This window comes from Vulpes vulpes, chromosome 1 (assembly GCF_048418805.1).
Source record: "Vulpes vulpes isolate BD-2025 chromosome 1, VulVul3, whole genome shotgun sequence".
Classification (NCBI taxonomy): domain Eukaryota; kingdom Metazoa; phylum Chordata; class Mammalia; order Carnivora; family Canidae; genus Vulpes; species Vulpes vulpes.
This window is the reverse complement of record NC_132780.1, coordinates 24,378,242-24,388,332: the sequence shown is the minus strand read 5'-3', so window position 1 is coordinate 24,388,332 and position 10,091 is coordinate 24,378,242. Positions and strand designations below refer to the sequence as shown.

General features: G+C 65.4%; 1 protein-coding gene across 2 annotated transcripts; it reads left to right on the top strand.

Moving 5' to 3' along the window:
* Positions 1 to 1,100: 1,100 nt before the first annotated feature.
* NINJ1 (ninjurin 1) lies at positions 1,101 to 10,091 on the top strand. 2 transcript variants are annotated; one of them, XM_072760616.1, is made up of 4 exons: positions 1,101 to 1,262; positions 7,523 to 7,748; positions 8,366 to 8,528; positions 9,553 to 10,091. In XM_072760616.1, exons 1-3 carry the CDS (start codon positions 1,188 to 1,190, stop codon positions 8,518 to 8,520), a joined length of 456 nt encoding a protein of 151 aa, XP_072616717.1. In that variant the 5' UTR covers positions 1,101 to 1,187; the 3' UTR covers positions 8,521 to 8,528; positions 9,553 to 10,091. The 2 variants fall into 2 exon arrangements, with proteins under 2 accessions (XP_072616717.1, XP_072616710.1); XM_072760609.1 differs by lacking the exon at positions 1,101 to 1,262 and adding an exon at positions 4,850 to 5,550.

The following is a 10,091-nucleotide window of genomic DNA, read 5'->3' as shown; positions in this document are numbered from 1 at the left end:
AGTGGGGCCAGGACCCTGGGCAGGGCAGGCGCTGGGCTGTCACCCACGGGGCTCCGGTGCAGGCCCTACAGACCCGGGGAGCGTTCAGCCGGGTGCTGGGTTGGCCCTCCTGGGCCTGGCTGTGCTGAGGGGCGGAGGCCCCTTCCCCAGGGCCCCGGGCAGCCTCTCCTCCAGCTGCGGCTGCAGCCCACCCCCACGCCCTCCACCTCCTCCCCACCGCCTCCACCCCCACCCATGTCTAGAACACCACCTGGCACACTGGATTCCATGATGCTCAGGGCCAATGAACAAGCCTCCAGCTCAGTGACCTGACTTGCCGCTTTCTGGCCCCGGGGGTGGGGGCGCCACTTACCTTCTTGGATGTCAGATCAGCCCCCAGGGCCTGAGAGGACCACGGCCCCTCACAGATGGAAGCTGACACAGAGGCTGGCCACCTGCCCCAGCCCACGCAGCTGCCGGGGCCAGGGTTACCGAGCCACAGCCCGGCCCTACCGGCGGTGGGAGGAACCTTGGCTGCCCCGGCCCGCTAGTGGCTGTGCTCACTGCACACGAGGGGCGCTTCGGTGTGGACGTCGGGGACACAAAGCACGCGGGAGAAGCGGGAGGCCGCGGGCTCAGGCTCAGGGCCGGGCCGAGGACACTAGCCGGGGAGTAACGCCCTGCCCCTCCTGCCCCCGCGGCCCTCCACAGCCGCCTGGCCCCCGCCCCCGCAAGGGGCGCCATCGGCCCGGGCTGCGCCGACGCGACGGGGCCCTCTGCCTCCCGCACCTGCCGGCCGCGCGGGCGGGCGGGGTCGGGGCCGCAGGGCCGGGCCGGGCCGGGCGTGGGGGCGCCTCGCCGTCCGGGCGCGCCCAGCAGTCAGCCAAGTGGCCCCGGAAGCGCTGGCTCTCGGCCTCTTGTCAGGGCTAAAAGTGTCCACGACGGGGGCAGAGCCGGACGTGCAGCCGCCCGCGCGAGGCCGAGGCCTGCGGGGACCCGGCCGTCCTCGCGGGACAGGAAGGAGCCCTCCCGGCCCCGCGGGCCCGCCCGGCCCGGGACGGAGTCGGGGCGGGGCGGGGGCGGAGTCGGGGCGGGGCGGGGGCGGGGCGGGGCGGGGGCGGGGCGGGGGCGGGCGCGCAGCCGGGTGCCCCCGGCCCGGGCGCGAGCGGCGTTCTGGCCCCGAGCGAGGCGGCTCCGCCGGCCGCACCATGGAGTCGCGCCCCGAGGAATACGAGCTCAACGGCGACCTGCGCCCGGGCTCGCCCGGCTCCCCGGAGGTCTCGGTAAGCCCGCGCCGCTGTGCGATCCGGGCCGGCGCCTGCCCTCTCTGGGCGCCGCGCGCTGCCCCCCGGGCACCCGGGGCGCCGGCCGGCCGGGAGCGCGCCGCTTCCGCGCTGCGAGGTGCCGGGGTCGCTGCGCCCCGCGCCGCGGGGCCCGACCGGTGGCCCCGGGGCAGCGGCCTCGGGTGCAGGGCCGAGGGGCGGGCCGGGAGGTGCCCACGCCGAGCCGCGCGGCCCAGGGGCGCTGGCGCCGCCTTCCCGCGCCTCCCGCGCCGGCCTCTAACTTGGGCCCCCGCGTCTCCTCCCGCTCCTGCCCCGGCGCGCAGGATCCCAGCCTCTGGGCCCCGGGCCAGCCCCGGGCAGACGCTTACGTCACCCGCCGTGTCCACCGCCGCGGCACTATGGGGTGCGTGCCCCCAGGGCCCCCCTGAAGCCTGTGCACAGACCCTGCTGGCCCAGGAGGGCCGTGGGCCTGAGGCGGGCCCACCCTCACCTTGGAGGGGCCTCCCCCCGCCCCGGGGTCCATGGGGCTCCCGGTGGTGCCGTCTTCCCTGGGCCCAGCTCGGTAACTTGTTGACTTTGAACATTCTTTCACTTTCTGACCCCCTGGGGATGGTGGCAGTCTCCGGGGCCTGAGCAGGGGCAGGCAGCGCTGCCCGGAGGTGGGGTGGCGGAGGTCCCGCGGGGTGCGCCCAGCCCTGGGTAGGGGCAGGCCCTCCTCCCTGCTGCTGTCCAGCCATGCCTGTCCCTGGCAGAAGCTTCCTGGGGCTCAGCCTCCCTGTCGACCGTTCAGTAAATCCTGATCACCCTGGGATGGCACAGGACGTTTGTCCTGGGGTTGGTGGTGGGGAAGGAAACCAAAGACGGAGGCGGCCTTGGCGCAGCGCTGCCCTGGCATGTAAGCACTTTGGCACAGTGGGCTGTGTGTGCTTGGGGAGCCTGCCTCACCTCTCTGGGCCTCCTGCGCGTGGTCTGAAAAATGAGTTTTCCGTGCCTTTGGGGAAGTCAGGCAACAAATAGGGCAGGTGGGTTGGAAGGGAGGGACCCTGCACCTTCTGCCCCAAGCTGTTCTGCTCTCCTGGGCCTTGGCAGATAGGACGGACAGCCTTGCCGCCTGCGGGGTCCCTTGCATCTGGAGCCCAGTGAAGTCAGGTAGGCATTGCTCAGGGGTTGGCTCTGGGACCAGTATGGGAAGATGTGACCCCATTATCACTGAGCGGCTGTCTCAGAGTGGAGACCAGCCCAGTTGGAGAAGCCAAGACCTAAGTGCAAAACTCCACCTATGGGCAGGTAGGAGTGGAGCCAGCTCCCTGCAGAGTGGGGACAGCGGGTGGTGCTGGGCGCTGCAGGACCTGGGGGGGAGGGGGGCATGGTCCTCTGTGGTGTGGGGAAGGACGTCCCAGCAGAGAGGACAGCGAGCGATAGGCCCAAGGCTGGCCCACCGAGCGGTCAGGGCTGGGGAGGAGGCAGGTGATGTAAGGCCGGGCCCCTCTGTAGCTCCCGAGAGCCAATGTGAGGGGAGGGGTCTCCGTTCACTGGCAGGGAGGCTTCTGGAAAGGTGGGCAGCCTCAAGGCTGGTGCTCGCCCTGCCTCGGGCCTGCACCCCAGCCCCCCAACACCACTCTCCAGCCTCCTCCTTGCCCTTCCCACCTTTAGGACCTGCCTCGTGTGTTTGTCTGTGACTCTGGGCTTCAGTTTCTCATCTGTGACGTGGGAGGTTAGCAGGGCCTTTCTCAGAGAGCGTGATGAGGACCCAGCAGGCTACTGTGTGCTGGACACTCAGTATTCACATCCTTGCCCACCGCACAGGACCCTCTCCCGGAGGAAACCCTGAGGACAGGCATAGCCCTCCCTTCCAGCGGAACTTGGCTGCTGCTTGAATCTGAGCCCCAGCCCCAGGCATCTGTGTGAGGGTCGGGGCAGGAGGACAGTCTCACTGGGGTGAGGGGCAAGCCGCTGGGTCTTCAGATCCACCAACCAGAGTGGATGGCAGGGTGGGTGGGCTCTGTTGGGCCCCTGGCGGTGGGGGGACTGACTGGGAGGCCTGGGCCAAAAGCCCCAGTCTGCCTCAGGACACCCGTGGCAGGCCACAGTGTCCTCTTGTGGGAAGTGGGGTGGGATTGCTCACCTTCCAGAAGAGCCCTACATGTGACCCCTGAGCAGGTGAACCCTGCAGCCCCCCCCCACACACACACCTGTGCCCTCATGACCTCGCATAGGCCAGGCTGGCCGGGTTCCCTGTGGGAGGAAGCTGGTGTCTCACTTGTGGCTGGAGGCAGGAGGACTAGTAAACATCAATTTTACTGTGGAAACAGCCCTTGGCTGTGTCATGCCCTGGTGCGTCTTGGCTTGGAGACAACTGCCTTGGCCACTGCAGGAGACAGGGGTCACAGCGGGTGGAGGGCACGGCAGGGGGCAGCAGAACCAGATGGGTTCCTGGGGTGACAGCAGGCGGAGGGCACGGCAGGGGGCAGCAGGACCAGGTGGGCTGTGGCTCCGGGGGTCACATCTGGGCCATGCAGAGCTCAGCTGCCGAAGGAAGTTTGATCTTTTCCTAACTTCTGCTTTCGTGGCAGATCTTGAGACTGGCAGGGTCTTGGCCAAGTTCTAAAAGGTGACCCTGATGTGGCCTCGGGGTCACTGCCGGCCAGTGTTGAACCCACAGGAAGCAGGCCTGCCCAGCCCCGTGGCCCAGCTGCTGCGGACACCCCCCACCCCCGCCCCAGCAGGACTTCCTGCCGGACGCTGACATGGAATGGAAGACCTCCCAGGGCTGGCCTCTGTGCCATGTCTGAGCAGTGGGCTCGTGCCCACTCTGGGGGGTCAGATGAGGGACATCCCAGGCCCTGCCAGACCCTCCTAGGTTCTCTGGTCCTTCCCCAGAGGGAAGGTCTTTAAGGCCCCCACTCCTGGTGGTACTCACTGCGCACACGCAGAGGTGCCGGGATGGGTTAGGATCTGGAGCCGCAGGGCCCCTGGGTCTGTTCGGCTCACATGGTCATGTCCTGGGCTTTGCTTTTCTCTCCTTTTCTTTTCTCTTTTCTTTTCTTTTCTTTTCTTTTCTTTTCTTTTCTTTTCTTTTCTTTTCTTTCTTTCTTCTTTCTTTCTTTCTTTCTTTCTTTCTTTCTTTCTTTCTTTCTTTTTTCTTCTTTCCTTTTCTTTCGATTCTACTTGAGAGTGAGTCACCCAGGGGCCCCTGAACTTGTCCTTTCTCTAGTTACAGATTTTTTGTTGTGAATCCATGCAGCTCGATTGGGAGGCTGTGTGCCGGGTGTGCTCCAGCAGACCCAGGGGCCTCTGTGCCTGCATTCAGGCCCATGTGCCCGTTTTGCAGATGAGGGAACTGAGGCACAGACCCTGGTGTGGCATTCAGGGATGCTAGAGAGGCCAGTGGAAGTGCCACCCTAGCTCCTATCAGGGCGGCAGATGGACATCATGGATGTGGTGGGGGACTGGTCTCTCGTTCTGAAAATGGGAAGCTGCCTCTGGGCAGGGGTTCTGTTCCACACTTTTATGTGGGGTTTGGGGTCAGAGGCAGGCAGGGCAGGCGGGTGAGAGGGCATCAGGAACCAAAAGCTCTGGGTCCTGCAGGAGAGCAGGGGGCTCTGGTGGGCACCCCATCTCTGCCCACCCACACCTGGCCTGGACTGGAGCATCCATTCAGCTGTGGCCAGAACCAGGTGCGTAGGTGCAGCAGAGCCGGGGCACATTTGTCCCAACAATGTCCCCACCCAAGCTGAGGACACCCAGCCTTGTGGCCTGAGGCCCTCTGTGTGTGGGCATGGAAGGTGGGCCTCCCTGCTCTCTTCCAGCCCCTGCCCAGGCCCCTTCCTGGCTTTTAGGGGGAAACGCTGAGCTCACTGGCCACCTCCCCTGCTCCTGGACCACCACTGGGCCCTGGGAACACATTAACTGGCTGTTGGTTCCCTGCACTACTCGGGTCTGGGGTCGCGGGTGGAGGCGATGTGGGCAGGTCCCAGCCCGGCTCTCCACAGGCGGGCAATGGCACCAGGCTCCCAGGCCTTCCCCATGGGGTGGCTGCCAGGCTGTGCTGGCCCCTGACAGCTCCCCTGGGCTATGGGTTCCCTCCCCATTAGTGGGGACCCCCGTAGGTGTGTGGCTTCCGAGTGTGGCCTGCCACATAGATGGGGCCCCGGAGGCCCGTGGCGGGCAGTGCATTGTCAAGGCCACATGGCAGGCCTCAGGGATCCCACTGGTACCCCCCCTCTCACTGCACAGATGGAATAGGAAGCAGATGGCCCCATGGGCAGGAAGTGCCCTGCACCGGGAGGTGAGTGTAGCCAGGGCCCTGGCTGGTCCTCTGGGGCCAAGGCATCCCCAGAAGCTCCCGGGCTGCTGCTCTGGCCCTGCCACACACACGGAGAGACTGAGGCTGGAGGGCTCTGACTCTCCTGGGGGCGCACAGGCGGAAGACTGGTGCCTCCCGGCGCACAGCGCCCTCTGCAGGGGGCTCTTGATCCCAGGGCCTGAGTTCACAATACAGCCCACCCTTGGCTTCAAACCAGGCGCTTCCTGTGCCAGCCTCAGTTTACCCATAGTGGGTGTGTGTGAGGACGCCGCTGGGGTGCACCCAGAGGAGGGCACCAAGCCGAAGGATGAGCAAGAAGGATACTGTGCCTGGGGCACAGGGGAATGGGGACCCCCATTCCTGTCCCTGGCCTGTCCTGTATGTGACTGCATGGCTGCCCCACTCCGGCAATCCAGGAGGACTCAGAAGGGGAAGCCCTGCCCTCCCTGGAGGCCAGCGCAGTGAGCCTAGGCGTGTGTGCTTGTACTGTGCACGTACGTGTGCGCGCGCACATGCTTGTGTGCATGCATGTGCTTGTGTGTGTGCTGTGTGTGTGCACATAATTGGGTATGTGCTGTGTGTGCACGTGCACTTGGCACCCCTGCCCCTGGAAGGTGGGAGCTCCTGCTACATGTGCACCCGGCTCTCTGGGACCCGGATGGGGGAAGCACCGTGTGGCCCCCGGGGAAGGCACTTTGCACTTGTGGTTTGCAGCCCAGTGCCTCCGGGATGCCTGTCCCTGGGAGCACACGTGACAGGGTGCGGCCAGCCAGGCAGCTCTGGAGAGGGAGCTGGGGCCCAGCCTGGTGCCATGGGGTGCCCGCCTCTAGGCGGTGGAGCCCACGCCCAGACCCCAGGGCGAGCGCCTGGGCCCTGGTGGGGGTGGCCTAGCTAGCAGGGGGTGCAGCTGGAGGCGCTGCCAAGAGGTGGAGCAGAGACCTAGGGCTTGGCTGTGGGTGGAACATCCCAGAAGCCGTGCCAGGCTGGGGCCGAGGGTCTGGGAGTTTAAACCCAGTGGCTTTGCTACTTGGCCTCAGGCGGTGGGGCAGGCGGGGCGGTCCGCTGGCTGGTTGCCTCCCTCCTGGGCATGTTACTCTGGGTCACAGAGCCAGCCCCCGCCCGCCCCCGCTCCCCCTGCGTTCTGCTCTCCACGTTCCGGGGGAGATTTCCCTCAGTGGCAGGAGAGGAGGAGGCTTCTCACTTGCCGCCCCCGCGCCCACAGCCACCTCTCTGGCCTGCATCTTTCATGATTTAGAAACATGAGCTACCAAGTGCCCCCAGAGGCCCCAGCGATGGGCTGACAACTCTGGGTCACCTGCGGACAAGGGGACAGGACTGGGGGCTGAAGGAGGCCTTGTGAGGGAGGAGAGCATCTCCTACTCCCCGCACTTGCGCCTCAGCAGGGAGGGCTTCCTGAAGGCCTTGACCCCCTGCATAGGGCGTGAAGGGCACAGGAGCAGCCGTGCCCCTGTGGCACTGTGGGGCTGCACCTCCTGAGAAACAGGAATACTGACTGAGGCAGGAGGATGGTGTTGCGTCTGCACCTGAGCTCCCGAGGCCCCGAGTTGCTGAGTTAATTGTATAGCCTTTTCTGTGGCGATCACAGCTCCATAAAATGCTTGAAAATTGTTTTTCAAAATAAAAATTAAAGCAGCAGTTAAGCTCAGCTGTAGCCCTGAGATCGCACAGGACTCTGGTGGCACTTCCTGCCCTGGCCAGCAGCCACTGGCCTGGAGGGGGAGGGCGGGGGGGGGCGGTGGGGGCGGCACTGGCCCAACTGGAGCACGTGCAGGGACCGTGCTCTGTGTCCTCCAGGACCGGGGCTCCCAGGGCCGGTTCTGAGGGGCCACGTGGCCTCGTTAGGGCCTCTCATCTGCCTTTCACCCTGGCCCTCGTGTGCAGCCCCCCACTCCCACCCCTGCCCCCGCCCAGGCTGACTGTTCTGTCCTCACAGCCACCCCGCTGGGGCAGGAACCGGCCCATCAATGTGAACCATTACGCCAACAAGAAGAGCGCGGCCGAGAGCATGCTGGACATCGCGCTGCTGATGGCCAACGCCTCCCAGCTGAAGGCCGTCATAGAGCAGGGCCCAAGCTTCACCTTCTTCGTGCCCCTGGTGGTCCTCATTATCATCTCCCTTGCGCTGCAGATTGGTGTGGGCATACTGCTCATCTTCCTTGGTGTGAGCCTGGGCTGGGCCTGGTGGGGGGGAGGGCCTGGGATGCTCCCACCCTTGATCTGCTGCTCCTGCTTGCATCCCCCCCGGAACGGGCTGCTCACCACCAACAGGCCTCACTCAGCCTTGCGGTCAGGGCTGGCTCCCCGATGCAGCCCTCTGAGCTCCCCCGCCGGGTCTCTGTCCTTCCTTCTGCCCGAGCTGAGAGTATAGGAACACGTGACCATCCAGTGGTCTTCAGGGACCAGATGGTCCTGCCCCCGAGGTGAGTGAGGTCAGGGCGCCCCTCACTGCTGGCTGTGTGACCTCGGGCAGGTGCTTGACCTCCCAGGCTGCGGTTCCCTCACCCGTAGAGTGGGTGTAAGGACAGGCCCTTGGGTCAGCATGAGCACTGTGGGTGCTCAGGGAGGTGCTGCCTGTGTGCACTTGGTGCCTCATGTTGGCTCTGTCCTGAGACAGATACAGCCCACAATACAGCCCACCCTTGGCTTCAAACCAGGCTCCAGATGGCATCTGGGCTCTGGTTTGTGGGGGACACAGGGCTGCCGCTCCGCGGCCACTGCACAGTCCCCACCCCGCACACGGTGGCCCTGGTGCAGTGCCTGTTCCCTGTGCCCGCAGTCAGGAACGACCTCAACAATCCCGCCAAGCACGCCAAGCTGGACTTCCTTAACAACCTGGCCACCGGCCTGATTTTCATCATCGTCGTGGTCAACATCTTCATCACTGCCTTTGGTGTCCAGAAGCCGGTGATGGACGTGGCCCCCCGGCAGTAGGGGTTCAGGTGAGCCAGAAGGGCACACGCCACCTCTGTCCCCTGGCCAGCCCTGTCAGGCCCCTACTCCACCACCAGCAGACCCTTGTGCCCTGTGTCGGTCCTGTCCGGGCCTCACAGGGTGGGCACCCCTGGCCGCGTGCCCCCCCACACTCACCCCCTGTCCTTGCTCAAAGAGGTGAGCACCCACCAAGGTCACCCCACTCGGAAGCAGGAGCCATAGGGAGACTGGGTGACCCCCATTACATGTTCAACAAAGAAGCCCCTATGCTGTTTGGGGCCCAAGGGGATGCCAGACACAGGATCCCAGGTGCCTCAAGGGCAAATGTAGAAGGTCAGCAGGCCCAGCGTGTGTCACGTGTCCTCCATCTGAGGCCCTGGTACAGGATGCACACCACAGGTGTGTATGGCCTCGGACCCCCTGGTCATTCCTGGGGCCCCGTGGACACTCCTTGGGCCCCATGGTCACACCTTGAGCCCCCTGGTCACTCCTCGGGCCTGCCCCAGGGAGAACATGGGCACTGGTAACAGTCGTCTGACCCCCAATACCCCCCTGGCAGAGTGGACAGGAGCTCCCTGAACACCTGCCTATTGGGAGCGGCCAGCAGACGAGGAGGTGGGACCCCGGGAGCAGGGCCGACACGAGTGCCTGTTCTGTGGCACTCACACCATGGCTGTCGGCCCCACCTGGGGTCCGGCTCTAAGCCTGGCTGGCGCTGGTTTATTCAAGCTGTCTCCAGTGGAACCCCCTGGATGCCAGCCTGCTCCCTTGGTCATGGCCTGGTGACCAAGACATTTATTAATTGCTTGCTGTGTGCCCCGGACACTGTCCTGAGTCTCTCGGAGCATTAGCCCAGCGAGGGTCACATGAGTCAGCCCGCCGGCCTCTGCTCTCCCTTCAAATCCTGACAGTGACCCCTGAGGGGAAACTGAGGCTTACCCAGGTCGGAATTAGGCCCTGCTGGCTCTGGAGCTGTCATGGCCCAATGTTCGTGTCTGGAGACCCTCACCCCGTCCTCCCCTTTGTCGGCAGATGCCCCCAGATGGAACCCGGCCACAGCCACCCAGATCCCGGAGCCGCCTCGCCCTGAGGCCCACCCCCCTGTGGGAATTGGTCCTGGAAACTTCAGGAACCCAGGCAGGCCCCACTGGGCCGTATCCCAGGACAGGCTGCCCGTGGTGAGGCCACCCAGGCCAACACGGGGCCTGCTCCCCTTGAGATTGGCTCAGGACGCACAACTGGGGCAGGGTCGTGGCCACCATGGACACACAGCAGCCCAAGGATGGTGAGGCGCCCGGTCGGCCTTGGTCTCAGGATGTTTCCAGAGGGACAAGGAGACCCCCCACCCTCTGCCAGTGCAAGGACCGTCTGGGCCTCGGGGCCCCACCCTGGTGCCCCAGGACACAGGCCTGCCAGCCTCATGGCCACGGGCCCTGAACACACCTGCCACCAGCAGTGAGGGGGCAGTGCCCCCGCCCTCCTCAGGGGCCCGAGCCCCCGCATATCTAAGCACCAACGACCAATAAAGCTGACCCACCTCCTGCCTCGGGCCTGGGTGGTCAATGGGTTGA

What these genes read in the sequence shown, in the direction of transcription:
- NINJ1 (XM_072760609.1), top strand. Translation starts at nt 5,041, where the DNA reads ATGGAAGGTGGGCCTCCCTGCTCTCTTCCAGCCCCTGCCCAGGCCCCT. An exon ending in GAAGTGCCCTGCACCGGGAG is followed by an intron (nt 5,551 to 7,522) that starts GTGAGTGTAGCC and finishes CTGTCCTCACAG; the next exon opens with CCACCCCGCTGGGGCAGGAA. An exon ending in CATACTGCTCATCTTCCTTG is followed by an intron (nt 7,749 to 8,365) that starts GTGTGAGCCTGG and finishes CTGTGCCCGCAG; the next exon opens with TCAGGAACGACCTCAACAAT.